This window comes from Poecilia reticulata, linkage group LG5 (genome assembly GCF_000633615.1).
Source record: "Poecilia reticulata strain Guanapo linkage group LG5, Guppy_female_1.0+MT, whole genome shotgun sequence".
Classification (NCBI taxonomy): Eukaryota; Metazoa; Chordata; class Actinopteri; order Cyprinodontiformes; family Poeciliidae; genus Poecilia; species Poecilia reticulata.
This window is the reverse complement of record NC_024335.1, coordinates 3551493-3579446: the sequence shown is the minus strand read 5'-3', so window position 1 is coordinate 3579446 and position 27954 is coordinate 3551493. Positions and strand designations below refer to the sequence as shown.

The following is a 27954-nucleotide window of genomic DNA, read 5'->3' as shown; positions in this document are numbered from 1 at the left end:
GCCGCCATGTGTCCACAGGTAAAATCTCTGTCTACCTTTTATGCTTTGCTAAAGTCCCTGTTGAACTTTTTCCACATTTTGTAACATTACAACCATAAACTGTTGCATATTTTGTTGGGCAGACCACAAAGGAAGTGGATTTTCAATCATTTTTCACAAATAAATCTAAAAAGTGTGGAGTGCATTTGTATGCCGCCCCTTCTTGAGTCAGTCTTTTGCACATTTACTTTTCCGTGCAATTACAGCAGCAAGTCTTTTGGGTTGCGTCTCTTGCAGCTTTGCACATGCCAAACGTTTGCCCTTTTTTTTCTTTGCAAAATAATATCAGATTATTTGGAGATCATCCATATATGAACAACAATTTTTAAGTTTACTAACATTTTCTCAAATTGATTTAGGTCAGAACTTATTCATGCAGACATGAAAATGTTTTGACATTGTGGCTCTGGCTGTATATCCGGGTCTGTTGTCATGTTGTCTTACTTTCCGGAGGTTTCCATTAGGATTGCCTGGCATTTGGCTCAATCCATTTCTCTTTCCCTTCAGAAGTAATAATAAAAAAATATCTTAACAGCATGATGCCTCCATTACCATGTTTCACAGCGTGTTCCGGGTGATGACCAGTGTTAGTTTTTCATAACTCATAACATTATGCATGTGTGCCAAAAAGTTGGCTTCACTCTTGCACATTTTTGCTTTTGTTTGCTTACTTGTTTTATGGTAAACATGACTTCCTGTGGTTTTCTTTGAACACTGTCATTCTTCTTGCCACACTTCCATTAAGACATGGTTTGTGCAATGAAAGATTAGTAGTTGCTCTGTCAACAGATCTTCCCACCTGAGCTGCGTATCCCTGCAGATTCTCCAGTGCTTCTCTTATTAACGATGTGCTTTAAATGATATTGATACATTTGCACCACAAGGCAGCTACCATAAATATCTTCAGCATCTTATGGAATCTATTATCCATTATGAAACCCATTATACAACACATTGTAGCAGCCGCTATCGCTGCTCCCTCCCAATAAGAACATGCTAGGTTCCAGTCTCAGCTGGGGTCTTGGTGTTTTGAGTTTGCATTTTCTTCTAAGTACTTCCATGGCTTCCTCTGAGCACTTTGGTGCTGACCCTTATCTATGGCCATGAGGAATGGTTAATGACTGAAAGAGCTGGACACAAGCGAGTGTAATTAGCTTCTTTTGTATCATTTTTATTCATTACAGTTGGACACAATCTTGGAATATGTTCCAGTAACACCTTCCCGAGTTTTCTGTTTGTTGTTGAAACGTCAAATAATGTTGGTTTTTAGTTTTATTTGCTTAGAAGTGTCGGAGCTCTTTCAGTTCGCTCTTGGTTTGTCCTGCAGGCCAAGCTCCCAGAGCTGCAGCCGCGTCCAGCACCTAGTGCACAGACCCAGACGGACAATGAGGAGCTCATGTGGACACCTGGAGTCAATGACTGTGACCTTCTCATGTACCTGAGAGCAGCCAGGTCAGTCGCCCTCTTAGTGCATTATGTTCAACGTAATTCTGGAAACATACATCTTTGTTTCCAAAGCACATTAAACTATAAGCTTATTAATTAAAAGATATTCTCAATAACGCATTTCACACAATATTTCATGACTCTGGCCCTTTTTTAGGAGCATGGCAGCGTTTGCAGGGATGTGTGATGGTGGATCCACAGAGGATGGATGTTTGGCAGCTTCCCGTGACGATACCACGCTGAACGCTCTCAACATGGTGCAGAGCAAAATTTGTATTGTGTTACTTTGAGTAAATTATGTGATTTCAGTGCAGATATGCAAAAAAATATGTTGACATTTTTCCCATCTCTATTTTAGCTCCATGCAAGCCATTATGATGCAGCCAAAGCTCTGCAGCGTCTGGTCAAGAGGCCTCTGCCCAAACTGATTGAAAAATGCTGGTCAGAAGATGATGTGGTGAGACAACTTTTTGAAATGGTTCAATTCAAAAGATTTTCTTGCAGTGAGAAAGTCTTGGGCTTGAATCCCAGCCTGGAGACTTTTTTCATGGAGCGTACTTGTTCTCCATGTGCATGCATGGGTTCTCTCTGGGTCCTCCAGTTTCCTAACTCTGCCAAAAAACACGACTGTGAGGTTGATAGATCTGAAGTGTGCGTGCGTGCGTGCGTGCGTGTGTGTGTGCGCATGGTTGCTTGTCCTTTGTTTCTCTGTGTGTCCCCTTGATGGACTGGCGTCCGGTCCAAGCTAAAGCCTGGCTCTCACCCAAGATAGGCACCAGCCTTCCTTCAACCCTATAGACATTTGATAAACTATTAATTAATCAATCTTAATTAAGATACTTTCTAAGTAATTCATTGAGGAAATTGATTAAATTTCTAATTTTTTCCTGTTTGTCTTTCAGAAACGCTTCATCAAAGGTCTGAGGCAGTACGGAAAGAATTTCTTTCGCATCCGGAAAGACTTTCTCCCCAGCAAGAAGACTGTAAGTGTGTGGTTTTGATTAGTTTCTTGGCATATATCACATGTTTTCCCTTTGTTACTGATATGCGAATAACGATTACAATGTTTTAATAATAATCATGTTTGTCATCAGGGAGAGTTGATCACATTTTATTACCACTGGAAGAAAACCCCAGAGGCCGCCGGGACCAGAGCTTACCGACAGCAACGCCGGCAGCCGTCCTCTCGCAAAGCGAAAACTCGATCTGCAGCGGCTACTGTCAACCCTCCATCTCGAAACTATTCAGGTCGGTTTTACTTTTGATTTTATTGTGCTGGTGAGAAGTTTGCATACATCAATCACAGGGACACATTTTCAAGACAGATTTGACTGTTGGTTGTTTTTTTATTTCTTGTATTAAATAACAACTTAGTTTTTGTTTTTATATCTCTTGTTGATTTTCTCTAATCCTCACAGTCAAAACATACACAAAGGCTCGAGCAAGAAAAAAATGATCTTGTTAATGGCTGCAAAAAGTGTTTTTCTCTCCAATTTAGTTTGGAAATGTAAACTGCATATTGAAGAGGGTGTGTGCCCATATATCTGGAGCTATAAAGTTAAGTTTGAACATTTTTAGAGAAAATTTACCATAACTTGATACTAGTTAACTAAATTGTATTTTACAACCCTCAAAGTTATTTGCCGTATCATCATATATCACACTGCTCAAAGGTGTTTTTAAAAAGCTCAAAACCAGCGATATTGAAGTCTGCAATCAGAGTACGCACTCTTCTCTCCTGTTTTTTTATTTGATGCTTCCTATTGAATGGAGAGGAACAAATTTGATCACAAAATGTTCCTGAATTTACACACGTGACGCTTTCCCTCTGCAGTTGAGGCCAGTTCTGCCAGCGAGGATGATGTCGATAGTGAAGACAGCGAACAGGAAGCAAAGAGCTGCAGCCACTGTGGAACAACAAGTAGGTTCTTCAGCAGAAGGAAAAAGTTGTAACCAGCTTCTGAAACTTGCATCTAAAGTCATTGTTTATCGAACAGCTTCTAAGGATTGGCACCAGGTCGGGAGAGACAACTCTCTGCTCTGCACGACTTGCCGCACGTACGAAAACAAACACGGATGTCTGCCTCCTGCTTCTAAATCTGGGAACGCTTCCTTTATGTTCAAACCTGTGAAAGTGGAAGAAGAGGTGAACAGCAAGCATGGCATGAGGACTCGACAGAGCAGAGCACCTGTAAGCTCTTGTCTTCATATTGAATCACTACCACAAATGAAGCCCAGCACAATTTAGGCTTTATAACAAATATTTTTAATGCAGGAAAAACAACATTTTACAAGTGATCTGGCTTCAGCTGTTGTTGTGTTTTAATAATACTGTTGGTTGTGTTTTAAAGCAGCTGACGTCGTTAAGAAGTGGCCTCAGGAGGTTCACCGGCTCTCCGAACACAGAGGATTCACAGCCCGGTAACCAGACCGGAGGAATCTCTAGTTCCTTAAGATCCTGCGCGGATCATAAAAATGACTCCACAAAAAAAATAAACAAGGTGAGCATCGTGTTGTCATAACCAAATGATACACTTATCCATACATCACCTTCTCAAAAGAGAAATAAGCTGTTCTTTTTTTTTTTTTTTTTTGCAAAACTTGTATTATTGTGTTTTTAAATAAGGTTACAGGTTGCTTAGGTACTTCTTTAATCTGAGAGGGGATGCTTTATGAGAGTAAGAACTAGCAGTGAAGACTTTTTGATAACACTGGTGTAATTATGTGTAATTTTGCTTTTTGTGCAGAAGATAAAAGAGGAGGTAACGGCGCCAAAGACGGCAAAACGTGTGCGGGAAAGTCCTGCTCTGGAGTCTGATGAACCTGAAAAGATGACACCTAAAAGGCCAAAGACACAGGTAAAAGACTTCCACAAGTAAATTCTGCAGGTCACAGAACACACCAGATCAAGGCACTTCACACTTTAAATTCATTCTCTTAACTACAGGAAGCAAAGAGACAGTTACAGGCTCAGTGGAATAGCCTGAATCTGTAGTTCAATCAGATAAAAGCAGAAAGTCGTTCAGTTTAACTACTGATAAGAAATTACACTATCACGACAAATTGATGTCTTCACAGCTCCCTTTGATGCATATCAGGGGGATTTATGTTTGAGTGATTAATTTAATTTTCTCACCACAATTTTCCCCATTCCATCATCAGCAGAACAAATTATGCGAGGCTGGAGATCAGCTTCAGGGAATTTAATTTCAGGATTTTTCAGGTCTGGATGAGCATGGGAACAGAAAATAAGAGGATGTAAAAAACATTTATATATTAACACATTATTCCCTACTCCACTGTCTAAATATTACAACCTTTCATGTACTATTGCATCTGATTGGTTGATCAGAACAACGCCTTCCCTTGAAGCTGTTGGATGAGAGAAGATATTTTAACCTTACATGGACTTTTGCTTTGGTGTTTTGTTCTCTGATATGAATCAAGTTTTTGTTCTTGAAGGATCCACGAGGCGGGTCCCGGTCAGAGGGAGAGGTAGAGGAGGAAAGTTCTTCAGAGAGCCGCAGCGCTCAGGACGACGGCAGTGACACCAAAGACATCGACCAGGACAACCGCAGCTCCTCTCCCAGCATCCCCAGCCCTCAGCAGGGCAACGAGAGCGACTCAGACTCCTCTGCCCAGCCTAGCGGGGCCCCAGCCGAGGCAGGTGCTGCGACTCCGACGGACGCGCCGGTCCTCCAAGCCGTCCCCTCTCAGGACCCTCCCATTCCTCCTCAACCGTCACAAAGCCTAGCCTCCGCTGACCCGGCTCAGAGCCCCTCTTCATCCTCCCCAGACCCTCCACAGGGTGGAGCTGCTCAGTCCCCTGCCACGGCCGGCTCAGGTTGCCGAGCAACGCCGGTCTCTGGTCCAAGGCCGCAGCCAGCAGCGCTGGGTCTGGACACCCCTCTCGCTCCTGCGCCTCACTTCTCACCTGCTCTCGGCTCCACACAGCCGAACGGTTCCCCCCCTCACACCCCGCCGCGCTCTGTGCCCTTCTTTAGGGATGCTCAGCTGCCGCACCCACCTCAAGTCAAACCCCCTCCTACAACCCCAATCCCACCGTCACACAAACAGCTGCCTCACCCATCTGCAGCACCGTTCCCCCAGATGCCCTCTAATCTCCCACCACCCCCTGCTCTGAAGCCCCTCAACTCTCTCCCCAACCAACACCCTCCAGGCGCCCCTCCCCCTCCTCTGCAGCTCATGCCTCATCCTTTGCCTCCACATTCAGCTCCATCCCAACTTCCAGTGTCGTCTCAGGTGCAGAGCCACCCTGGGAAAAGTGGGACCTCGTCCCTCCCAGCGGCTCCGGCTCCGCTCCCTCTCACATCCTCCACTGCCGGCCCCGTTCCGACCCTGCAGCCATCCTTCCCACCCAGACCCTCTCCAAACTCTGCTGCCGGAGGATCACAAGTTCAGATTAAAGAAGAGCCGCTGGATGAGGTCGAGGAGCCGGAGAGCCCGCCGTCTCCTCCAAGGAGTCCCTCACCAGAGCCCACTGTTGTCAACATGGCGAGCCACGCCAGTCAGTCTGCAAGGTATGTTTAGAGTTCCGTAAACTGAGAAGAATAATGCAGCTTTGTCTCATGAAATACCAATAAAATACATTAAAAAATGTGGGGGAAAACTGTTGCAGGCATTATAAGGCAATCTATTATGTATATTTGAACAGTTAATCCTATCCTAACATGTTAGGATGTTCATTACATCATTGTTTTTGCCAAATGTGGTTGAGCTCTGCTTGGGTTGCTAGGTGATGGCACAGTGCTCATCGAATGTGACTTAACAAATGAGTTTACTCAATTTTCAGACACCAAATTGCATTAATTTATTGCCAAAAAATTGCTGGTTGCTGCTTTCAGAAACAGTTGAGACCCAAATGGAAGTACAAACATACAAAATGTGAATTTTGTATAATAGGTCTTCTTTAATGCTTTAGAAAAATATATTGATGCTGTGTGCTCATTAAATATTCTTGTTCCTTTGTCTTGCAGGTTTATAAAACACTTGAATCGAGGCTACAACTCCTGTGCGAGGACGGACCTTTTCTTTACTCCGCTGTCTTCCTCCAAGCTGGCCAAGAAACGGGAGGAGGCTGTAGAAAGGACGAGGAGGGAGGCTGAGCTCAGCGCGCGGCAGGAACGTGAGCGAGAGAAAGACAGAGAGCGGGAGAGAGAGACTGATAGGAACTCTGTAAGTTATGGTTACGCAGTGTGGAAATGCGACCTAACTCCATTTTAATTTTTTTTTTCGCTTGTATGCGACCTGTATTTGGCTTTTTCACCACAATCTGACCGGTACAATTCCAATTTTTTACCCCCAAAAATTCCGACCTATGCTATTTTCATACTTGGTACTAATTCGAATATGCATCCAATTGTTTTCAAAACGTCTGAATGGTCATGTTGCATTTTACCCAACTTTTTTGTTACTGATGTGAGACTGGCGTCATAATTCTGCACCAGATAAAGCCAGAAGCAGGGCGTAAACAATGGCTGAAAATCACTGTCAGTGAAGTGTATAACATCACAATCTCACCACTACTGACTCTGGCTGCACATCAGACCAGCCTTCCCTACAGAACTTAATGCTTCACAAAAGGCCATTGCTATTAGTTCTTTCTTTTTATTAACTCCCGTCAACTTATGATCTTGTGATGATACTGTCGGCTCCTGTTGCTGAATAAACATTAAAATTGTTCTTCTTTGCGTTTGCGGGTGACTTTGAGAACGTAAACACACAGAAGTCTCATTGCTGTCGGGTTTAATTAGTAGTATAAACATTTCTCTGACTGTATTTTATTTTATTTGTTTTCAGAGGGCGTCCAGCTCTTCCCATGACAGTCGCCTGAGTGAAGTGCAGATGACGGCTCAGATCCACGGCCGGCCCTCCTTTGACCAGCCCCCCACCACTGTAGCGGCCGTGCCCCCATACATCGGCCCCGACACGCCGGCCATGCGCAGCCTGAACGACTATGCTCGGCCCCACGTCATGTCCCCCTCCAACCGCAACCATCCGTTCTACGTCTCGCTGAGCCCAGGCGACCCCCTGCTGGCCTATCACATGCCCGGCCTGTACAGCACGGACCCTGGCCTCCGAGAGCGGGAGCTCAGGAGCTTCAGGGAGCGGGAGCTCCGCGAACGAATGAAGCCCGGCTTCGAAGTCAAACACCCAGACCTGGAAGCCCTTCACCCGTCAGCCAACCACCTGGAGCACTTTGCTAGACACGGGGCGCTGGCTCTGCCCCACATACCCGGGCCGTCCCACCCTTTTGCCCCCTTCCATCCGGGGCTGAGCCACCTGGAGCGCGAGAGGCTGGCGCTGGCTGGGCCTCAGATGCGCCCAGAGCTGAGTTACGCTGAGAGGCTGACTGCGGAGCGGCTTCACGCTGAGAGGATGGCCTCTGTGGCGACTGATCCAGCCGCCCGGCTGCAGATGCTCAACGTCACCCCTCATCATCACCAGCACTCTCACATTCATTCCCACCTGCACCTCCACCAGCAGGACCCCCTCGGTCAAGGTGAGGTCGAGTTGTTGGCACTTTTTCTCTCCGAAGGTTTGAAACTTAGTTCTTTTAATTTGTGACCATCATTCAGGTTCAAGTCCTCATCCTCTGGTCGACCCGCTGGCCGCCGGACCACGTTTGGCTCGATTCCCCTTCCCTGCTGGTCCAATCCCAAACCCCTTACTCGCCGATCTCCCTCATGATCATGAGATGCTGCGCCATCCACTGTTTGGTTCGTAATTTCACCTCCTTCTGCAGCCCTTGCTCTGCTGGTTTTAATTAGTGTTTTTTGTTGTGTTTTTTTTGTTTGTTTCTTTTTCCAGGAGCTGCATATCCTCGAGAGCTTCAGGGACCGATTCCTCACATGTCTGCCTCACATCAGCTCCAGGCCATGCATGCTCAGTCTGCAGAGCTGCAGCGAATGGCAATGGAGCAGCAGTGGCATCACCTGCACGGAGGCCCTCTGCCAAGTCAGGAAGATTATTACAGGTGAGCATTTTCAAACAGATTTTATACCATCAAAAATCCACTTACTTAACAGATACATCTCACTAAATGAGAATACGATTCTTTATTCATGTAATTTAATTCAACAAGTGAAACTCAAAGCCTAAATATAGATTAATTGCATGCTGAGGTTTGAATTATGACTTTTAGTTTCTCAGAAAATATGTTGTAGTCATTTTATGGTCTACGCATTCATGAAAACGGCTACGCAATCATGAACAACGTCAATTGTTCAGTTCTTGATTCCTCCATATGCTGAATATGGAGGAATATTTAATGATTAATCTATTTAAAAAATTAACACATTCTACAGATAAAAAAAAAAACGAGAAATATTTTCTTGCATAAAATGCAATATGGATGCATCTGCAGAAACAAAAGGTACTTCTAACATCAAGATGTGAAAACCTGAGCCGTTTCTGCTTCAGTCTAGGGCTGATCTGTCGACTCTTTTGATTAACCTATCAATAAATATCAAAATTTAAATATCAAAAGTTGCTTATTGGACATTTTTCTTTTACAGAGTTTGAACCAGGTAAAGCTAAAGGGTTTATTTTCTCAAGTGCAAAATGCATATATTTTTGTTTAGTTTTAACTTAATTACTGCTCTTAGTGTTGTTCCTACTGCAAATGGCCCTTTTTGAGGTTGTATACTCCAGTAAACAAGTAATTGATTACTAAATTAGTTGACAATTACTTCATGGTTAATTTGATTAATCGTTTCAGCTCTACTTCAAATATCACCCAAGGTTTTCCCCAGAAAACTTGCTAAGCTCGGTGTTTGGGCGTTAGGGCAGTCATTCATCCAGCTGCTTGTCGTGTTTTTGAGTTAAAAATGTTTTAAAGTTGACAGAAAATTTTAAAATATCACTTAATAATTATTTTAATGAAAGATTGGAAGGTTAATACTGAACACCAACTGTAAAGTCTTAAAAAATACAAACATATTGAAAAGACTTGCATAAATAAGCAATGCTTAGCCTGGTGGGGGCACAAGTAAAGCCTGGTGGCCCACCAGGCTTATAATACACTGATCACCTTTAATTTGGATATACTCTACTTTTGTACAAGTACCAGAGTAAGACAAACAGATCTTCAGGCTAGTGTTTATGTTATCTTTGTTTTTGTCTCAGTTTGAATCACATTGGAATGATTTTCAGTAAATTGTGACTCTGTTTTTAACTTTTGAAGCCGCCTGAAGAAAGAAGGTGACAAGCCGTCTTGAGGTGGTGCATGCTCTGAGCTCCTACAGATCAATACTGTGTACTTTTAACACTCTAAATGTATTTTTTGTGTGCTGTCTTCTGTTTGTTTGTGTTGATAAATTTTAGAAAAATAGTGGTGGAACTCAAAGTGTGTTTCGTGTTCTGCGCATCATGAAACCCTGAGATTTTCCTTAACTAATACGCTAGTTTTATCATCCAATTAATGAACAGTCCCACCAACTGGGACTTAAAGTGACAGGTTTCCTCTCTAACCAACTATTAAACTGTTTCTTATGCAGTCATATGAGTTTGCTAAAGAACGATGAAAACAGACCGATTTTGGTGTTGACTTTAAATATGTTTATCATTTCTAATAGAGTTCCTGTACAGAATAATGTTTAAATCTGTGTGTGTATGATAGATATGACCTAGCATGACTCACCCTTCAGTTTTTCCACTGAGATAGTAGAACGAAGTTGTATTGTGTTGGTAGGCTTTAAAAGCACCGTAGGGGACTGGATTTAATCCTAAATAAGATGAAATGTATCTTTAAATCCTAAATTTTTATATATCAATATATCTTTTCACAGTATAACCGAAGCTCATTTTTGAGAATGTAAATACTACATGTTCACAGTAATCTATATGACTGAGTATTATTGATATATCAGTAGATGTAAACACTTGATTCAGCATGAGAACAATACAATCCTAAGGTAGTGTTATAAGGTGTGCTAAATACTTGGACCATAATCTGCCTGTCTGTTTACTGACAGGAAGTTTTATTAGGAGAATCTATTTACATTGTTTTCCTGAAAATGTAACAGCTGGATAGAAACTAAATCTTAAACATTTGGGTGGAGTTTTTCTAAAAATAAACAAACAAAAAAAAATACTGCCTAAATTCAGTATTTATGTGATATATATCAATCTGTATCCATACCATATTTATTTCAATAAATATTTCTCCAATGATACAATTTTCTTGTCATTTTTGTCATTAATGATGCTTATAAAGTTAATTTGTTTGAGCTTTGATATATTTTTTTATTGGGTGAATATGGCATATAATTAATAAAGGTTTTAAAACTCCAGGTTTTATAATGTTGTTTAATGAGACCACAATAAATTCTCGCGTCACATTTTCCACCTTTATAGTGTAATTTATATCTACCGTTTAACTGAAAAACAAATCAGTTAAATGGCAAATGTAAACAAGTAACAAAATAATTGCATGCCTGCTGTTATGAAAAGTTTCAGCATTCAGTCTTTTATCAGCATTTTTACATCAACTTAACCCTCTGTGAGGACATCTCTTGTTCACGGCACATATTAACTATCGGATTTAAAATCTACTTATAAAATAAAACATCCGACTTCTTCAGATGTGAAGCATGATCAGTAGATTTAATGTTCACAAAAAGCAAAAATAACTCAAAAACGAGGTGCCGCCATCTACAATTTGTAACTCAATAATTTCATCCACCCCAACAAAACCCTCGTTTCTCCTAAAGAAAATAACCCCACACCATGATGCCGTCACCACCGTGTTTTACTGCAAGCATATTGAATTGGTGACGCACAATGTTTTAGTGGACTAAAGGTTCAAATGTGGCTTCATCAGATACCAAATTATTCCACAGTAGGTGTGTCCAAGTCCAGAGCTACTGTCCTGCATCCTTCAGGTACATCCTTGCTTCAACACACCTGAATCAAATCATTGAATTTCCTCATCATCAGTAAACCAGCTCTGCAGATCCCAGTCATTTTGGTTCAGCAACATTTTATTACAGTAATAGTCAGAGGTCAGTTACATGTGGAAAATATTTTTTTTTCTTAACAAGAAAGTATTGAGATAACCATTGAGCTAATTTTTATCTTTATTACACATTCAGCAACAAAACCCTTACAAATATATGTACTACTAATAATATGTTTATGGCTGTCTTTTACGGACTGGGTGGTGCAGACAGTTTTGTCAACCCAGACTGGTAGTCAAGTCGCATCAAGGCTATGGAGATGTTTCTTATGCTATGGTGTTGGGCCTATTTGTTGCATACAAAGGATTGTGGATTAGTTTGAATTCATATTTTGAATAGATTTTGAAGAAGTATTGCCTTTTGTCAAAGAACAAATGCTCAAGTGTGTTTCAACAAGACAGTGATCCCAAACACATCAGCAAGCGAGCAGCGTTGCGGTTCCAGACCCACAAGATCAGTTTCATGAAGCAATCAGGCCGCAGTCCAGCGGAAAATGTGTGGGGTGACATTAGATGTGCATTTCCTGAGGTAAAACCAAGAAATACAGAGCAACAGCGAGATGCCCAACCACTCCAGCCTAGAATAAATGTTCACAGGTGACAAAAGTTGGTCAACGTAGATGTGAAGCAGCTCTCAGAAACTGTTTATAAAGTGAAATATTAGTTTAGTAACTCAGATAAAAGCTCAAACTTTGAGTGTGTCTGTTTTAAAACTAATTATTGAAACAAACAATTAACGCATATACCGTAATATGTTCTTCCTGTTTTGATTTGGAATAGATGGTGCAGTGTTCCCAATGCATTTACCAATAAAAGTTATTAGAAGTATTTGGAGCTTTTCTGACTGTATTTTTTAAACATATTTATGTTATTTTTGAGCAGAGATGTACATAGCCAACACTGGTCAGTCATTAAATACTAATTCAGATTTTTTAATTTACTGAATCCTGGTTGCAGTTGAAACTGATTATTTGGTTAGTTTGTTTTGCATTATGGGGAGTTCACAGATTGACTCCTCCTTTCTACTTCACCAACCTCCAGCTAATGTGTAGCTGACTGTGAATGTTTTCTGTGTTTTTTTTAATCAACGTGGACCCGAGTGAGAATGTTTACAGTTTCTTCTTGTTTGTGTTCCTGTCAGAGGTCGTCTCTGGGAGGGTTCTTCATCGTCACGTACTGCCGCAGGTACTGGATTGCAGACAGTGCACTCACGTTTGCTAGAAGAGCTGAAAAGTAGTTTAAAAGTGTTAATTTAATTTGATATCTGTCCCTGTGTTTGTTTTCTTCTAATTAAAATGTTTGCAGCCTAAATACCTTGAAAATTTCAGTATTTGCTTTGAAATGTTTTTCAGCTGCAAAGGTTGGGATTGTTGGGTATGACTATGTTCTGCAGGTTGTTTCAATGTGCCTCAGAGTAACAGTGTAGTTATTAAACAGTAAAATCAAGAACAATTTAACAATTAGGTAGATACTATAGTATTAGAAAATCATTATTTTATCTCAGCTAAATGTTATTTTTAAATAACATTTACTTGTCAGTTGTAAGAATGACAAAGGAGACGGTTCATACCTGCTTTCCAGGCATCTGCAGCCTCTGGATTAGAAGATCTCAGCACCCAAGAGGCAAAAGCGATGCAGACTAAACACATGTCTGACTGCTTCACTCTGGAGAAGAGGCCTTCTCGCTCTGTCAGAGGAACAAAATAGAGTTTTAAAGAGAGATTTGTCATGTGCGAAATGCAAACCAATCTATTTGAGATTTGAAAACGACTTTAATCTCATTAAATGTAGCATATCATGGAGTTGATGTGGCTCTCAAAAGTGTGCACACCCCTGTTAACCAAGGCAGGTGTTAGCAGTGCAAAAGCAGAGACCATGATCAGCCATTTCAAAACCTTTTCCACATCATGTGACGTTTATGCTGGACAAATTAACTTCAAAACAAACAAGTCCAAGTTTAAAAAAAAAAAAAAAACTACAAAGGTGAAATAACGAGGTTAAATAACTCTTCAAACCTTTAATATATTGGTGAAGCACCTTTTGAACATGTTTTCTGTCAGGATTATTTCTGGAAACTTGTTAAATAATTCCAAAACGCTAATTTTCCTCTCATCAAATCAGACAGCATCAGTGTCTGGTTAAGGATTATTTCCCATATCAAATTCCACTACTGAGTAGAAGCAACACAGAGCAGCAGAGAACAAGTGGCTCCATATGTTATGTTTCTCTTTTAATCTCTGACGTGCGAAATTGGGTAAAGGAACAACATTACCTCCAAGTTCACATGGTTCCGGTTGCAATGTGGAAAACTATTAGCATGCTCAGAAGCCAGGCTCAAAACTGGCAAACAAAGCTAATTATGATGTGTTTCTCATTCACATTCAGACACCACAGGAACATGTTAACTAGCAGCTTGTGTACTCATTTGGAAATATTTAAATGAAAATAGCATTAATATTACTGTAATTTATGTGGCAGCAGCCAAATTAGACTTTAAGATCAGGGTGGATGAGAACCTTCAAATTAACACTTGGAGTTTCTAAGGACTTCCTGTTTATTTTTCCAAACTGCGCATTATTACGCATAACTCTCCCTACCGTTCACCAAGGCCAACCGAACTGGTCCAGGTGAAATTTCAGAAAAAGCCTAAAAATGTGCTCAAGAGTTTATCTGTGTATGGGTCATTTGAAAAAATGAACTTGCTGTTGTTTTGTTTTTGTCTCAGTTATAAATGTCATTGCAGAAACTTTGCTATTTGTTCATTATGAAATATTTCATTTTTGTGTCACATTTTCATGTGAATGCACTGAGATGACTAAACTGGATTGATTAATTGGCAATCACCTTTATAGGTGATCCTGATTAGACTTGCCATGATGCATTTACCCAACTGTTCAATGTTTTACAATTAATTGCTCAACATGGCGTCCTCTAACAAAGCAGCTAAACATTCACTGAAGAGAACCTTGCCATCGCTAGGCTTAAAACAGGACGCACTAACGGGGAAGTTGACACTGAGGTTAGACTGTCGGTGTTATCAGCAGGTTGCAACAGAAACACAGAGAGACTGGAAACGTCAGCAGTGGAAATCCTTTGGCCACATCCCATGCTGATGACAGCTTAATGGTGAACTTTACCCTGCAGAACTGGATGGTCAATGGCACTAAACTCCAGATGCATATAATGGAGGCGAAGCACCAGAGTTACATCAGACCATTAAAAATGTTGGGCTTTCATGGGTTCCCTCCTTACCCCCAAAAAAGGCACATTTTTACTTAATCATTCAACTTTTGCAGTGTATTATCACTTTAGCATGAACATTTCACCACGTCCACAATTTTCACCCAAAGATTAAAATTCCATAACTTTTCGCGAGCGCTTGATGTGTCTGTGCTTTGTTTTTTTTTTTGTTTTTTTTGTGTGTGCTTTGAAACAACATTTCAGTAAACTGAAAAGTTTATGGAATTAAATATATTTTACGTGTGAGTGCGAGAAGTGATGCTTGTCATAAAAAAAATAAAAAAAATCAAAACAACTGACATAACCTGGTTTTGAATGACAGCGTTGCATGCTGGGACCTACTTGTTGTCCATACAGTTTCCGAAATCCAGCATTGCTCTTCCAGCTCTCTGAAATCCTGAGAAAAGTCCAGACAAGCTCTCCTCTCACTGAACGATGTCACTGCCTGATTCCGACTCCCCATCCGGATCTCTTCAGTGTCAACAGGAAATATCCAGGCGCCCGACTCGCTGCAGCAGATGCTGCCTTTGTCTGGAAAGCGAATTTTCCTCAAAGATAGAAAACTTTTCCAACTGTTAGATCCACCCACACCTGCTGCTCCTGAGGATCCGCGCGGACTGTCGTGAAAAAACGAATGAGACGTGAGTCTCATTGGAGACACTTTGTCCACCTCCTCACAGTCTGTGCTCAGGAAAACATGCGGATTTGGGAATGTGAGGTCTTGGACAGCAGGACGAGAGCAAGAGAAGATTGGGATGGGTTTCTCTGGGCTACACTGGAAAGGAGCGGTCCATGGATCTTCTCTGAATGTACAGAGAGGAGAGTGAAAGACACGAGACACGAACATCTCTTCAGGATCACGAACAGAGAGAAACTGTGATGGTGTGCTGTCGTCAGATTCTGTGAAAAAATACTCAAAGATTTCCGGGAAGGATATTCTGTAATCCTGTAAGTCTGTGTGGGATAAAAAAGCCTCCAGAGGTTGATCCCCACTAAGAGGCAAATCATTCTGGTCAATACTAATAGAAGGTAGTGGAGCTACGTCCTCTGTGGTGAGAGCCTGTACGTTGTACATACTTCTGCTTTTTGTCATCCTTCTTTGGCAGGGGATCACATTTTGGAAGTGTTGGCAGTCAAGACTTCGGTCTAGAGCAACGGGGGTTTCTCTTCGATCATAATCGGTGGAGTCGTCCTCGTCTAAAAAAAGGCAAGAGGCACTCCGTTGGGATTTGTTCTGAAGGTCAGGGCTAGAGTTTTTACTGAAATTAGCAAACTGCCAGGACTCTTCCTCAAAATCTGAGGTTGAAAACTCGCAGACTGACCGGTCACGCTTGGATTCATCCGGCTGTGTGAAGTAGTCCGAGTCTGCGGCGTCAGACGTGTCCATCATTGAGTTATCAAGAGGACCAGCTTGGCTGGTGTCTGTGGGAAGGTCGCTTGCGTCGGGTCCTGCTGTTTCTTCTGTTGATCTACAGCTTATCCCCATTCTGATCTGCAAAATATCGTTTATAGTCAGTTTTTCCACTTCGTCCCAGAACGCAGAGATTGCATACACTGGCTGAGCCTGGCCTGCAGCTTTGGCGAATGTTTCTGGGCTGTCTGCTGCAGAGCAAAGTGACTGAGCTGAATCCGGACTGAGCTGATCCTCCCGGGAGCCACCAGATGGTGAAGGTGGTGGGTGGGTTTCAGAACATGTGTCATTTCCATAAGTGGAGTTTTCATCTGGTATTTCTGGAGATAGAGGAGTGAACGGGGTCTCCGGAGTGGCATAACCATCATAATTTGCTGCTGTTGCGTCAATGGAGAGGGTCAAGCTGATGTTTTGGTTGTCACATGTTGGGGATAATGGGGATTCCAGAGGAAGGCGTTCAATGAGATGCTCTTCAAGAGGATGCTGAGCTTCCTCCACCGACTCAACAGCTGACAAATAGCTGTCAGAATCCCAGCTGCCAGTGGAGGAGAATTCAGCACCATGTCGAAGCTGTGAACACTGCAAGCGCTCCAACGCTGTCGGTGAGGGTGAGAAGCTGTCGTAGGACGTGTGTGCTGAGCTCCCTGGCTCCCATTTGTCTCTGTTCATCGCTGCAACTGACCGAGAAATAAGCGGTTCTTCTGACAAGTCTCCAGATTCTTTATTTCGGTTCAACTGAAGGCTTCTTGATTGTTCGCGCTCTCGTTCGGTATCTGAATTTTGAACCTTTTCTCCCTCACCAGGGTTTTTTTGTTTGAGTTTTTTTTTCACAGAGGTAGAACGCCCTCGCCGCCATGCCAGATTATCATTCACAGTCACGAACCAGCGCTCCTTCTCCGCTCTGCCCGTGGCGTCCGGCTCGCTCGCACTCGGCGCTGCTTGTTTGCAGGAAAGTAGGTCAGGTTTCTTGGTGGATTTGAGGTCACTTGTCATTCGTGCAGCCCCATCCCTTGACAACTTTCCTCTCCCTTCTGAATTGTAATTGCTCAGTGGATTTGTTTGCGGCGTGCTAGTGTTGCCGTCGCTTGTCTTGGCCAGAATTTCTTGTGCAATCTCTTCGTCTGCAGACTTTGTGGAGATTGTGTTTGTTTCTGGACAGCTGACACTTATTTCCCCCTGTTTCATACATGTTGCATCACTTTGAAAAAGCTGCTCTACTAGTTGTATGCCACCTGTGCGGCTCTCCTGGGCGGTGTTGCTGTCTGTGCTCCCGTTTGTCTCCTGTTGGCCTGTGTCGAAGTTTCCTGAATCCTCCGAGTCGCTGAGGCTGGAATCATCGGGGAAGGCAAGCGAGGCCTGCAGCAGATTACATTCCTCGCTGTCATCGTGGAAGCTAATCCAGTCATTCTCTGCAATGTGAATGCTGTGATCCAAATCATCCATGCTTGAGGCCTCACATTACTCTGAAAAAACAAAGAGGATGAGACAAGGTAGTTTCAGTCTGACTGGAAATCAACTGTTCTTTGGGGTCAGGTTCAGATTTCCAAGAGTTTTCAGCCCCTTTTTAAACCAACAAACAGAAAAGTGTATCAATAATTGAAGACATACATTTCAAAAGCGGTGAGGCTTTTTAAACAAAACCTTTTAAAGCTAGATGGATGGGCAAAGTAGTTCAAACATTTTCACATTTTGTCACCTTACAACCATGAACTTTGCTGCATTTTAAAGGGATTTCCTGTGATCGGCCAACACAAAGCAGAACAAATTGTGAAGTGGAAAGAAAATAATATTTCACCTGAATTTATGCAGGAATTAAATTACACACAGGTGGAGTCTATTTGCTAACTAAGAGGCCTTTGAAGGCAAATTGTTTCACTGAATTTTTTTAGGGGTATCCGAGATGAAAGTATTTTTCCCATAAATGTCTAAACCTGAAATGTCCTTGTATTAAATTATACAGACAGTAAATCTCTGATTGAGCTGCTTGCTTGATACAATGGGCCTAAATTTAGAACAGGAGCGTTTGGTTTTTATCACCTGCCATGTTGGAAACTAGCAAACATGACCCGTTTTACTCTTAATAGTAACTTAAAGCAGCAAACCAGCTCAACAGCAATGCAGTCACATGTAAAACCCCAAAATACCCCCGCAGCTCCACTCTTAGAAAACAAGCTACATGATCTGGAGGGGCGAGGGGCGGCAAAGAAAGCAGGGGTCCAACAAACAAGATATGGGCAAAAGAAATTACACAGAAACTACACATATTCAAATAATTAAAAAAAAAAAGAAAATCTCCTGAAGTTTATATCTTAAATGTTATGTTCTTCATGTTTAACAACTCGGGGAGCTTTATCAGTGGGACAAATACGCTTAAGATCCATATAAACAAACTTATTCAGCTCTCACAGGAAGGTCAACCTGTAAATATTAATCATAAAACATGCGATGTTCTTCATAAACTCATTTATGTGTTAAGCAGCACAGAAGATCCTACCTGCTGCAGACGGACAAGTCATCCCGTGTGAAAGAGCTCTCAATGTTTTCCTGCTGGACATTTCAACTATGATGTCCATCTGTCCTTGCACATGTCCCACCGTGGCCCTCCACTCCGCTGGTATAAATAGAGTAACGTGTCCTTGTCACGTGTAGTTTTCCATGCTCACCAGAGGTGTGACATTTTACTTCTTCCAATAGTTGATAATAGTAATTACTTACTAATAACGATAATAGAATTTAACAATGATGCAGAGTCTCTAAAAAGGCAGTTCTTTTTTTTGAGTGGTAGTTTTACACTATTATTTTATTTTTGCTGGAGTGAAAAACATGGTGAAGAGCCAGTTCCCCAGTGGATTTCAAATGTGCATCAAATTATTTTTAAAAAAGGCAAACGATAACAGTCTTTTGACTAAATAAGATTTCATGCGAGTCGATGCACAATAACCATGGTTTACAAGTCACGTTCTGGGTGTTCTCCCTTTTAATATAACATATTGAAATCCCAATACAATGCATTTATCAGGTCGTTTTTACACCTCCAGAAGATCCAAGTTAGAGTAACGTTAAGATTTCACAACGGTCAAGATTTCCAAGTGGATGCAAACATTAATAATTAACTCAATTTCTTTGCATGTACATCAGGGAGCCTTCAGATTTAACTCTAAAAAAATAAAATACAGCCTTTTGGTAAGAGAAAGGTGCTTTATTTTTGCAAATTATATATCTTCTGAACTTTTATTATGGCACAAAAACAAAAAAAAGTACATTAAAAAACACTCCATTTGTATAAAAACAATATATACACATATCAAGCTTTTTGTTTTACTGTACAACAAATACCATAAGTAGCAAAAAGGATGAATAGCTAAGGAATGACGACTGCAATTGTGTGCCTTGAAATAGTAAAGCACACAACTGCCAAAGGGTTGTCAAAATAAAACACAACAGAGACTTGGATGAGGATCAGAGATGCAGTAAAGGCCACTGGATACCATCCGAAAATCAAAATCATCATCAAAAGCTCCACAGCTGTGTTTAAAGCTCATAATGGCACAGTCATCACAGTAATGTAATCACACCATTTCCTTCTGATATTTGGCAAATGAAATATTAGACAAATAGAGTTCAAGGTGGAAAAAAATAGTGCTGCTTCCTGGAGAAACCCCGCCCCCATCAACAACAAGAAAACAGCTATACTTGGTAAGATGCTTGGGAGTTTTTCTGTTAAAAAGCACATTTTCACCATGAGCTTGGTACCTTAAAGTGCACATAGCCGTCGCAAAGGTTACGTTTGAAAAAATATGAGTTTGGGTCTAAGCCGAACTTTGCGGAACAAATTCAGTTGTTTAATTTGATACAATGATTTCTTTAATAAATATCCTTATAAATATTATGGTTATGAAAGCCAGTGGAATGCAGTTCATGACAACTAGAATACATGGTGCGTCTGCACATCAGTTGGTTACAAAAATAAATACAATGTCAACAACGCAAATTAACAAAACTAAAAGATAGAAATATTGATCCATACAGTGCCTCGGGGAATTCTCCTAGATGAATTCTGGCCCACCAGAAGACCAATAGTGGTTTAACATAAGCAGTAAACATCAGTGCACAAAGCCAAAACGGAAGCAAAAACAAGCAGATTCAGTAGAAAAAAAAATTTGAATGTTAAACAGTCAGTTTGCTCCACAAAAAAAATCACAGCTGCCGAACCCTTATAGAGGAAAAAGTTAACTATTATATGCAGAGTTATTTAGATGCAGCTGCTGAGCTCAGATCCAGAAGCAGCAGATTAAAAAACAGCTTATTTTAAAACCAGTGTTGCAAACATAGAAAGGCTTTTTCTCTGGTTTAAGCAGCTAATTTTCAACTATCTCAAGCATTTCAAACACAACTAGCCTACTCTGGAAAAAAAAGGGTCTACAATGCCCCTCTCTATTCTTGGCACTTAATTTATTATAGTGATCTGGAAAAGAATCGAGAAGTAGGGACGAACCAATAAAATTGGGGAGACAGTGTGTCAACTAAAAACTGAAGTCATTCTAAAGATTTTCACTGGAAGAAAAAGGTGAAAAAAAAAAGAAGAAGTGATTTTCCAGTGAATTCAGAGTACCAGTGTGACGGGTTATTATTAAAAACACAAAACAGTGTCAGCCTTAGTGATACGAAGGCAGTAGCAGCAGCAGTAGTTAAATTTGGCCAACATTCCTAGAGTCAGCTGGTCTTCCTTCAGGTCCTTCCTGAGCTTTCCTCCCCCACCTGCACCAAACCCATCACTCCTCCTACACATTATGCACCCGAGTGGCAGCCGAGGTGGGGATGGTGGTGACGTTCCGCGTTGAGGGCCGCTCCCTCCTCACATATCTCTCCTTCCTCCCTGCAGACGGAAAACGATGCGTTTAATTAAATGCGCTCTGAAATCAGAAGACTTTGTGCCGACTGTAGGAGTTCTGAACCGAAGCATCTAAAAGTTGCCGCCCAGCTTGAGCACAACCGATTTAAACAGATGTATTGTATTTGCACTGACCTACAGAACCCGGTGAAAGCCTGAGGAGGTAACATTTAATCACTTGAAGCAAACATATTGGGAGTCATGACAATCTAAAGTTGCAAGACTTTTAGAAGGGAGCTAAATATTTTCTGAAAGATAGCCATCCAAAGTGAAGTGTATTTTTGTTGACCCATTACAGAGAATACACCGCAAAGTTGCAAGTGTAATGTGAATAAACCTTCAAGGTGTCTAAAAACTTTTGTGAGGCTCTGCATGGGCAATCTGATGATTTTAATGACTGAACTCTCACATGAGTTAAAGCTACGTGATCTGGAGCAGGGATTGACACAACCTTAATGAAAATACAACATTTCAACAGCTGCAAAACATCTGTAGCACTGCCAAATATTTTAGGCATTGCTTAATGACTACACAACAGTAAAACCTGTTGAGCAAGACCTTAAAACAGGTATTTTACAGACATAGTCGTCTTACCTGAAGGGATCATAACTGCCTGTAAGGGATAAAAACAAACAAACAAAAAAAAAGCCATGAGCTTCTTTATGATTTCTGATGTTAAATTAAAATGTTTGGAAGGAAAAAAAAAGAAGGATTTACCGTCTCACTTGGTTGAAATATAAAGGCTGTAAATATAAGCAAAAGTATACATAAGATTAAAAATGAAAATACTAAGAGCCAACTCATAAGAGCTTTTCCTCTGAGGAGACTCGCACTCGCCTTTGTTTCGCCGGTAGAAGAAACCAGGCAGCCGGTTGGAGCGTTTGAGGTAGAAAAAGGAGGCAACAGTGAGAATGAGGAACATACTGATCAACAGAGTTCCCAGTAGAACGGAGGCCGCCACGCCTGGGCCTCCTGTACAAAAACAGGAAACAACCCCCACTTACAACGCTGCCAGAACTCAGAACCTGGGAGACGGGTTTTAGTCTACCTTTCTTACCAATTTTAGGAATGACAGTTGTTACTGTTGTGTGGTTTTTACGTTCCAATGTGTAGTCTAGAAGAACAAAGGTCAAATTATATATATGTATATATCTATCTACTAAAACTCACTTGGAACACTAAGAATTAAAAAAGCTCGTACTGTATGTGCAAACTGTTACATTCTCCAAATCCACAGCTGCAGCATCGCAGAATATGCAGACCACGTTGCTGTTCTCCAGCAAACGATAGAAGCAACCTGCAGAAGATAAGCATGGAGTATTTCAAAGTCCAGAACTAAATGTCACTGAAAATCTGCAGACTTAAAGATCTGACTGAACTTGAGCTATTCTACAAAGAATGTCCGTTTTATATGTGCAAAGCTGGAAGAGTAATAATCCAAAACATTTGCGAATGTAACAGTGAAAGGTGATTTAACTAATTACAAACACGAGGTGTTGAATACAAACTATACACTTTTATTTTATTTGAAAAAAAAAAAAAAAGGTATTTTTCTCCTTCCAGTTCACAATAATTCACAACTTGGTCACATATAAGCCCAAGAAAAAAAAAAAAAGCTAATTGAAGATTGTGGTTGTGATCTGACGGAATGTGGAAAAGTATGAGCACTCCCACATTACCTGGTTCACAGTGAGTGTCATTTGAGCACGAACTGTTCACTTTCTGCTTCTCTCCACAGCACTCCACAGAGTTATGATGTAGGGCCTGTGAGCACAGAACCGGGCTCGGATTAATAAAGCTGCACAACCTGAACTGCACACAGCAAGAGCAGATTAACATCCGTTCTGTACCTTCGTTACGGGCGTCTCCGGCCTGATCAGGATCACAGAGGCAGCCAAGACCAACAGGAATGACAAACCCATACTTGAACCCTTGAAGATGAAACGGATTTAATTTAGACATGAATCAATGTTACAAAGCGAGACACACCTTTACTCAGAAACCCTCCTGTGGAAATAAATATGGTGACACATAAAGACAGCTTCTTTTGGGCACCAAACGGATCTCACCTTGCCTCAAAGTAGTTTAGCTTTAAAGCTAAAACTCAGAAGAAGTGCTTTGTTAAAGCTGCAGAGTGAAACTTATATATATATATATATATATATATATATATATATACACACACACACACACACACACACACATCTTTGTACATTTGTTGAAACTGTCAGCATGTCGTAACAGCATGGTACGAGAAAGATGATGCGCTTAAAATAATAAAACAAAACAACAACAAAAAAAAGCTCCTCTGCCTTCTCCCAGTGCCAACTACGAACAACCAATCAGGTCCAGGAAGAAGGTCTTAGCGCTGTCAATCACCCTCGTGTGCACTCTACTCTTCTCCCTCCACCTCCAACTTTTTCTCCCTGTTAGTTTCTTCCTGACAGTAGAAGGAATATTTTTTACACTATTGAGAAATAGTTTTGCTTGAGCAGCTCTGACTACATGCAGAGAAAGCTAATTTAAAACAAAGTTGTTTTTTTGTAAATATCTTTTATTTTCATTACAAAAATTTTCATGTTATTAAGAAACACAGACAGTTGTTGTTACACTGAATAAAGTGTATTCAAGATATAAAACAATTATTAATGTTTTATATCTTGCATTTGATTTCTGTTTATGATATAACTAAACTGCTCTTTCTCAAAATAACTGGAAAAAAGTTATTTTGAGAAAATAACTTTTTTTCAAATGTTCATACAAATATTTTTTTTTAAATAAAACAGACAAGTTAATGCATTTCATTGTCAACATATACTGCTCAAAAAAATTAAGGGAACACTTCAGTGTTCACTTAAATGTTAAAGTGTTCCCTTTATTTTTTTGAGCAGTGTATATCCAAACTATCTTGGTCCTCAGATTTCATTTCCTAGCCCAAACTTTCTTTAATTTTACAATCAAGGAACTATTAAAACTGATGCATTTAGAAACTCTAAAAATAATAGGAGACGTCAATTTTAATTAAAAAGAAGTCAGCTTGTTCAGAGCTTGACATTTCAATCACAGATGCAAGAAAAAGAAATTTGCCTGTTTTGGTCAGCAAACTCTTATTTAAATTTTATAACAGCACAACAGCTGTAAAATGCATTTTTTTTTCTTCTTATATTTTTGTATTTTTTTTGTTGTCGTTTTTACTTTCTTATGAGTGGTGGAGTTTCAATGAGTGAGATATGATTCGTATTAGGATTGTTAGAACTTGTTTAAACTAGCCACTTTTTATATATATATAAATATAAAAAAAGGTGTGCATGTTGCAGGGCTACAGTAAACATAAGCTGCGTTTGTCTTGATTGCATCTGCATCTCTGCCAGCCACGTTGTTGTGTACAGAAACAATGTAAACAGAGGAGCAGCAGGTTTAGCGTCAATGGGCTGATGTACCAGGTGTTGAGCTAGCTAGCACCTGCCGCAATGTGAAATAAAAACCAAAAGGTACGAGCAGACAGAACTGAAACATCTAAACCGGTGATACATAAGAACATCTAAAAATCCACTTGAATTAGTTTCATCTCACCAGTTTGAATTACAGAGGCAGAATAGGCTGCTGCGTGCTGAAACGTAAGAAAGTTAAACTCACCAGCCAGACGACGGAAGGCTTCGGCCTGACCAAACTCACCTGTATGGGTTAAAAACCCGCAGGGCTGGTCTGCAGCAGGGCTGTTACCACACAGTCACTGGTGTTCGTTGGTGGATTTGTCATGGATCCACCTCTGTGACTGTCTCAGACAGATAATCCCACGACTCGGAGATATTCGTTTTAAAAAAATTTGGCAGGCTGATTTCCGGGAGCGATTTTCAAAATAAAGTCCACACGTCACCGACTGCTTCTTGGTGGAGCTCAACATTTTATCTCCCCCTGAAAGAGCCTATTTCTCTTAAATACGATTTCCTCGGCCCCTTATATAAATAAAATGTAATAAACGTGCATATATATTAAGGTCTGTACACTGACTGAACCAAAATACCACATAGATCTATATAAAAATGTTTCCCTTGTACTTTTACACAGTTGTTGAAGTTAAACCTTCACATACCTTCATGTCTTTTACAACTTCCAACTAGGTTTCTTCTTTCCTTTCTTGCTTAGTTTAATTTTTTCATCAGTTCTTACCAGCTTATGTCTCTTTTTCATGAAAGGTCCTCCCTTACCATGATGGTACCTTGACCATGTTGAAAGGTAAGGATGGAGTGCTCAAGGTATTTTTGCCTGTTGGATAATATTATGGCAGTGTATATACTACTCACACATGACGTTGCCCACAACGTTGGAGATCACAGAGTGATAGAGGCACAGATGGAGGGAAAAAATGAAAACAGGAGGGCAACTATGATTATAACAATATTGACAATTTATTTTTTTTGTCAGTGCAAGATTATCTAACATTGTGCAACCCTAAAAATAACAATAACTCTCAAATACAGATAAAAGAAAATACTTGTACTATTCACAAAAATAGGTAAAATCCCTGCAGGTCGTGTTAACAGGTTAACTGTTATGTGCAGCATCACCAAAGGTGCAATTCAAGTCATCAAAATGTGTGTTTCTTTTCACATCCGAGCATATATTGCTGATATAGCTGGGATAGCAGTAAATTAGTGAAAGCCAGCATTATTATATTATTAAACTGAAATGTTAAAGTACAGTTATATGAAAAATAAACACATATTGTGTTTTATTTGTGCTAATTTTATCAATAATAATAATAATAATAATAATAATAATAATAATAATAATAATAATAATAATAATAATAATAATAGTCTATTTTATATTTAGAGCAGATTCTGGTGAATCAGTAATTCTTTGATTATTCCAGCTGCTCCCAACAGGCACATGATATAAGACTTCACTGGCTTAGAAAAAACATCTACAAAAGATTTCTTCTCTCTAAATTCAAACTAAGTCCGTATTGTTTTTCATAAGAGTAAATATTCCAAAAGGTATTAATAGGAGCATGATTGCTAAGTGAACAGTAAACAAATAGCAGTCCAAAACGGTTATTTTCTCAATTATTTTTACGACTGTAAGCTTTCTTTTCGACGGTCAGTAAACGCAACCTCGCCTTGCACTGAGGTTTAGACGGCGGGAAATTTAAAACAGCTGGATAGCTAAAATATTTTTTAAGCTATTTAATAAGATATAAATAAGTCCCCGGGGACAAGTCCAAGGGACCTGTGAGTTGATTCATTTTTATATTAGTGTAGTTATGTCACCTACAGTTTAGATTTTATTTACATTTGTTATATGTACCCTTCTTTAGCTAAAGCCTTCTCTGTTTGACTGAAATAGTAAGTTAGCATGTTTAAGCTAATTATTATTATTTTTTTTAAATCTTGAGCTAACTTGTTGACCTTTCAAGCAGGAAATCAGACGCAATGAGTTATTTGAGGAACATCAAGGAAATGTTGAACATACCAGCTGGAACCAGGTAATTAGCTATACTTTTTAAATGTTGTTTCTTGGCCATCAATGTGGATAAATAAGCTGTTATTTTGTATTATATATACACTTAGCAATGCCCTTTTATTTACAAATAGTTTTTTTTAGCTAATTTGTATTTTATTGTTTTCCTTCAACACACTACATGATGGCGACTAATTAATGAGCAGAAATGTGGCCTCCAATGGATATCCCAGTTTGACAGATTCCCAGGTTTTCTTTGGCTCGCAGTTTTGGCATGAACATTCCCAGGGAATGTCTCAGGAAATGAGTCTGTCATCCAGAAACTCCCAGCAAAGTTCACAGGAGGTAAGTCTCTATCCTCCATAAATTAGTATGTTATTAAAAAAGTACATTTATTGCAATGACTCAGTTTATTTAGTGAAACACATTATGATTATGTTCACATGAGATGTTTTTATATTTTTGTTTTCAGGGAAGTGACCCAACCATTTTAAACAGATATACCTCTAAACCTCTTCTGTTTGGCGACATGAAGGACAAAACGAGAACCTCAGGCTTGCTTGACAAGTTTGAAGAGGACAGGAAAAAAGCAAAAGAGAGAAGTGACAGGTGAATCTATGAACCATAAACTTAAATCAATTACTTTGATTACAAAAAGGTTGCCTAAAAATGTTTATTCACTGCATCTACAATCTTTGTATTTTCTTTTAACAGTGACCAGTTTTTTAAAGAATCCCAGCATATTAGAGAAACTCTCATCAATGTAAGTGGACATGGACGGTCACTCTGTTCATCACTGACTGCTGTCCTCCAGATGTTCAAAACGTACAACTCCTTTCAGATTCAACAACTGGTGGCTGGCACTGAGAAAAACACATCTGTGTGCCAAACAATCTTTGAAAAATTTGACAGTTTTGCATCATCACGTAAGTTTTCTGCCAGTTGATTCTGCATTTTCTGGGATGGATTTATGTGATGCAACAAAGGCAGGGTCGGGTGACGTCCTTTCTTAAAACATGCAGATTTTTTTGTTGTTTTTGTTTTGTTTTCTAAGCTGGCTTTAGAATTGAGTTGGCCCCTACCTGTGATACATTGTGTGTCTCACTCAATGCCACTAATAACTAATAAGAATAAAATAAATGTCTTGTAAAAATTTTGGGGAAAAACAACTGCAAATATTTGTTTTCTCCAGTGTGTGGTGCTGTTTGCCCTACTATTATTATTTGTACATACAGTATAAAACTCCCAAGTCACCCTTTATTTCTATACATTTTACTTCAGAGGAGCAAAAGTTTTTTGTAATGTTTCGATCAAACATACATACATGCTTTCTGAAGATTCTGCAAAGTTTGTCTTTTCTGCTTTTTTTACTTGTCTTCAGAGCACTACCATTTTTAGAGGAATTTATTATTTGTTCAAGTCACTAAGCACTTATATATTAAACCTTCAGGCACACATAAGCTCCTAAAGCTATATATATATATA

The 27954-nt window shown here is 40.1% G+C and overlaps 4 protein-coding genes across 8 annotated transcripts in view; 2 read left to right on the top strand and 2 right to left on the bottom strand.

Moving 5' to 3' along the window:
- Positions 1-6: 6 nt before the first annotated feature.
- On the top strand, positions 7-10685 carry rereb (arginine-glutamic acid dipeptide (RE) repeats b). Its single transcript, XM_008408845.1, has 16 exons — positions 7-18; positions 1310-1491; positions 1643-1742; positions 1844-1942; positions 2388-2468; positions 2580-2733; positions 3320-3406; positions 3483-3676; positions 3837-3986; positions 4233-4343; positions 4948-6026; positions 6483-6681; positions 7306-8008; positions 8085-8225; positions 8317-8482; positions 9692-10685. Exons 1-16 carry the CDS (start codon positions 7-9, stop codon positions 9723-9725), a joined length of 3492 nt encoding a protein of 1163 aa, XP_008407067.1. The 3' UTR covers positions 9726-10685.
- Positions 10686-10795: 110 nt separating this feature from the next.
- On the bottom strand, positions 10796-18709 carry perm1b (PPARGC1 and ESRR induced regulator, muscle 1b). Of its 2 annotated transcripts, XM_017304955.1 has the most exons (5): positions 18610-18709; positions 15047-17578; positions 13035-13151; positions 12578-12690; positions 10796-12042 (listed from the first exon to the last, which is right to left on the bottom strand). In XM_017304955.1, exons 2-4 carry the CDS (start codon positions 17556-17558, stop codon positions 12602-12604), a joined length of 2718 nt encoding a protein of 905 aa, XP_017160444.1. In that variant the 5' UTR covers positions 17559-17578; positions 18610-18709; the 3' UTR covers positions 10796-12042; positions 12578-12601. The 2 variants fall into 2 exon arrangements, with proteins under 2 accessions (XP_017160444.1, XP_017160443.1); XM_017304954.1 differs by having other exon boundaries at positions 10796-12690.
- A 397-nt stretch (positions 18710-19106) lies between these two features.
- Positions 19107-24872, bottom strand: lg5h1orf159 (linkage group 5 C1orf159 homolog). 2 transcript variants are annotated; one of them, XM_008408817.2, is made up of 9 exons: positions 24643-24872; positions 22857-22937; positions 22686-22770; positions 22208-22303; positions 22064-22120; positions 21844-21978; positions 21724-21749; positions 21601-21619; positions 19107-20991 (listed from the first exon to the last, which is right to left on the bottom strand). In XM_008408817.2, the coding sequence occupies exons 2-9, from the start codon at positions 22926-22928 to the stop codon at positions 20897-20899; spliced, it is 585 nt and encodes a 194-aa protein (XP_008407039.1). In that variant the 5' UTR covers positions 22929-22937; positions 24643-24872; the 3' UTR covers positions 19107-20896. The 2 variants fall into 2 exon arrangements, with proteins under 2 accessions (XP_008407039.1, XP_008407038.1); XM_008408816.2 differs by having other exon boundaries at positions 19108-20991; positions 24682-24870.
- A 1278-nt stretch (positions 24873-26150) lies between these two features.
- The window catches only part of ccdc36 (coiled-coil domain containing 36), a 3820-nt gene continuing 2016 nt past the window's right edge, over positions 26151-27954 (top strand). The window contains exons 1-7 of one of the 3 annotated variants that reach the window (XM_017304692.1): positions 26151-26240; positions 26327-26354; positions 26429-26494; positions 26676-26814; positions 26942-27078; positions 27184-27232; positions 27311-27395. In XM_017304692.1, the coding sequence (XP_017160181.1) occupies positions 26442-26494; positions 26676-26814; positions 26942-27078; positions 27184-27232; positions 27311-27395 (463 nt within the window). In that variant the 5' untranslated portion in view covers positions 26151-26240; positions 26327-26354; positions 26429-26441. Of the gene's footprint in view, positions 26241-26326; positions 26355-26425; positions 26495-26675; positions 26815-26941; positions 27079-27183; positions 27233-27310; positions 27396-27954 lie in introns of all 3 variants that reach the window. The other 2 variants (XM_008408818.1, XM_008408819.1) reach the window with 2 other exon arrangements.

Excerpts from the sequence above, each read along its gene's own strand:
- rereb (XM_008408845.1), top strand. Across the intron at positions 1,492-1,642 it reads ATGTACCTGAGAGCAGCCAG|GAGCATGGCAGCGTTTGCAG; the intron begins GTCAGTCGCCCT and ends GCCCTTTTTTAG. Across the intron at positions 6,027-6,482 it reads CACGCCAGTCAGTCTGCAAG|GTTTATAAAACACTTGAATC; the intron begins GTATGTTTAGAG and ends TTTGTCTTGCAG.
- perm1b (XM_017304954.1), bottom strand. The coding sequence starts at position 17,558 with ATGGATGATTTGGATCACAGCATTCACATTGCAGAGAATGACTGGATT. Across the intron at positions 13,152-15,046 it reads GGAAACTGTATGGACAACAA|AGCGAGAAGGCCTCTTCTCC; the intron begins GTAGGTCCCAGC and ends TTCCTCTGACAG. Across the intron at positions 12,691-13,034 it reads TGCAGATGCCTGGAAAGCAG|CTCTTCTAGCAAACGTGAGT; the intron begins GTATGAACCGTC and ends ACTACTTTTCAG.
- lg5h1orf159 (XM_008408817.2), bottom strand. The coding sequence starts at position 22,928 with ATGGGTTTGTCATTCCTGTTGGTCTTGGCTGCCTCTGTGATCCTGATC. Across the intron at positions 22,304-22,685 it reads TGACACTCACTGTGAACCAG|GTTGCTTCTATCGTTTGCTG; the intron begins GTAATGTGGGAG and ends TATCTTCTGCAG. Across the intron at positions 21,979-22,063 it reads AACTGTCATTCCTAAAATTG|GAGGCCCAGGCGTGGCGGCC; the intron begins GTAAGAAAGGTA and ends GTTTTTGTACAG.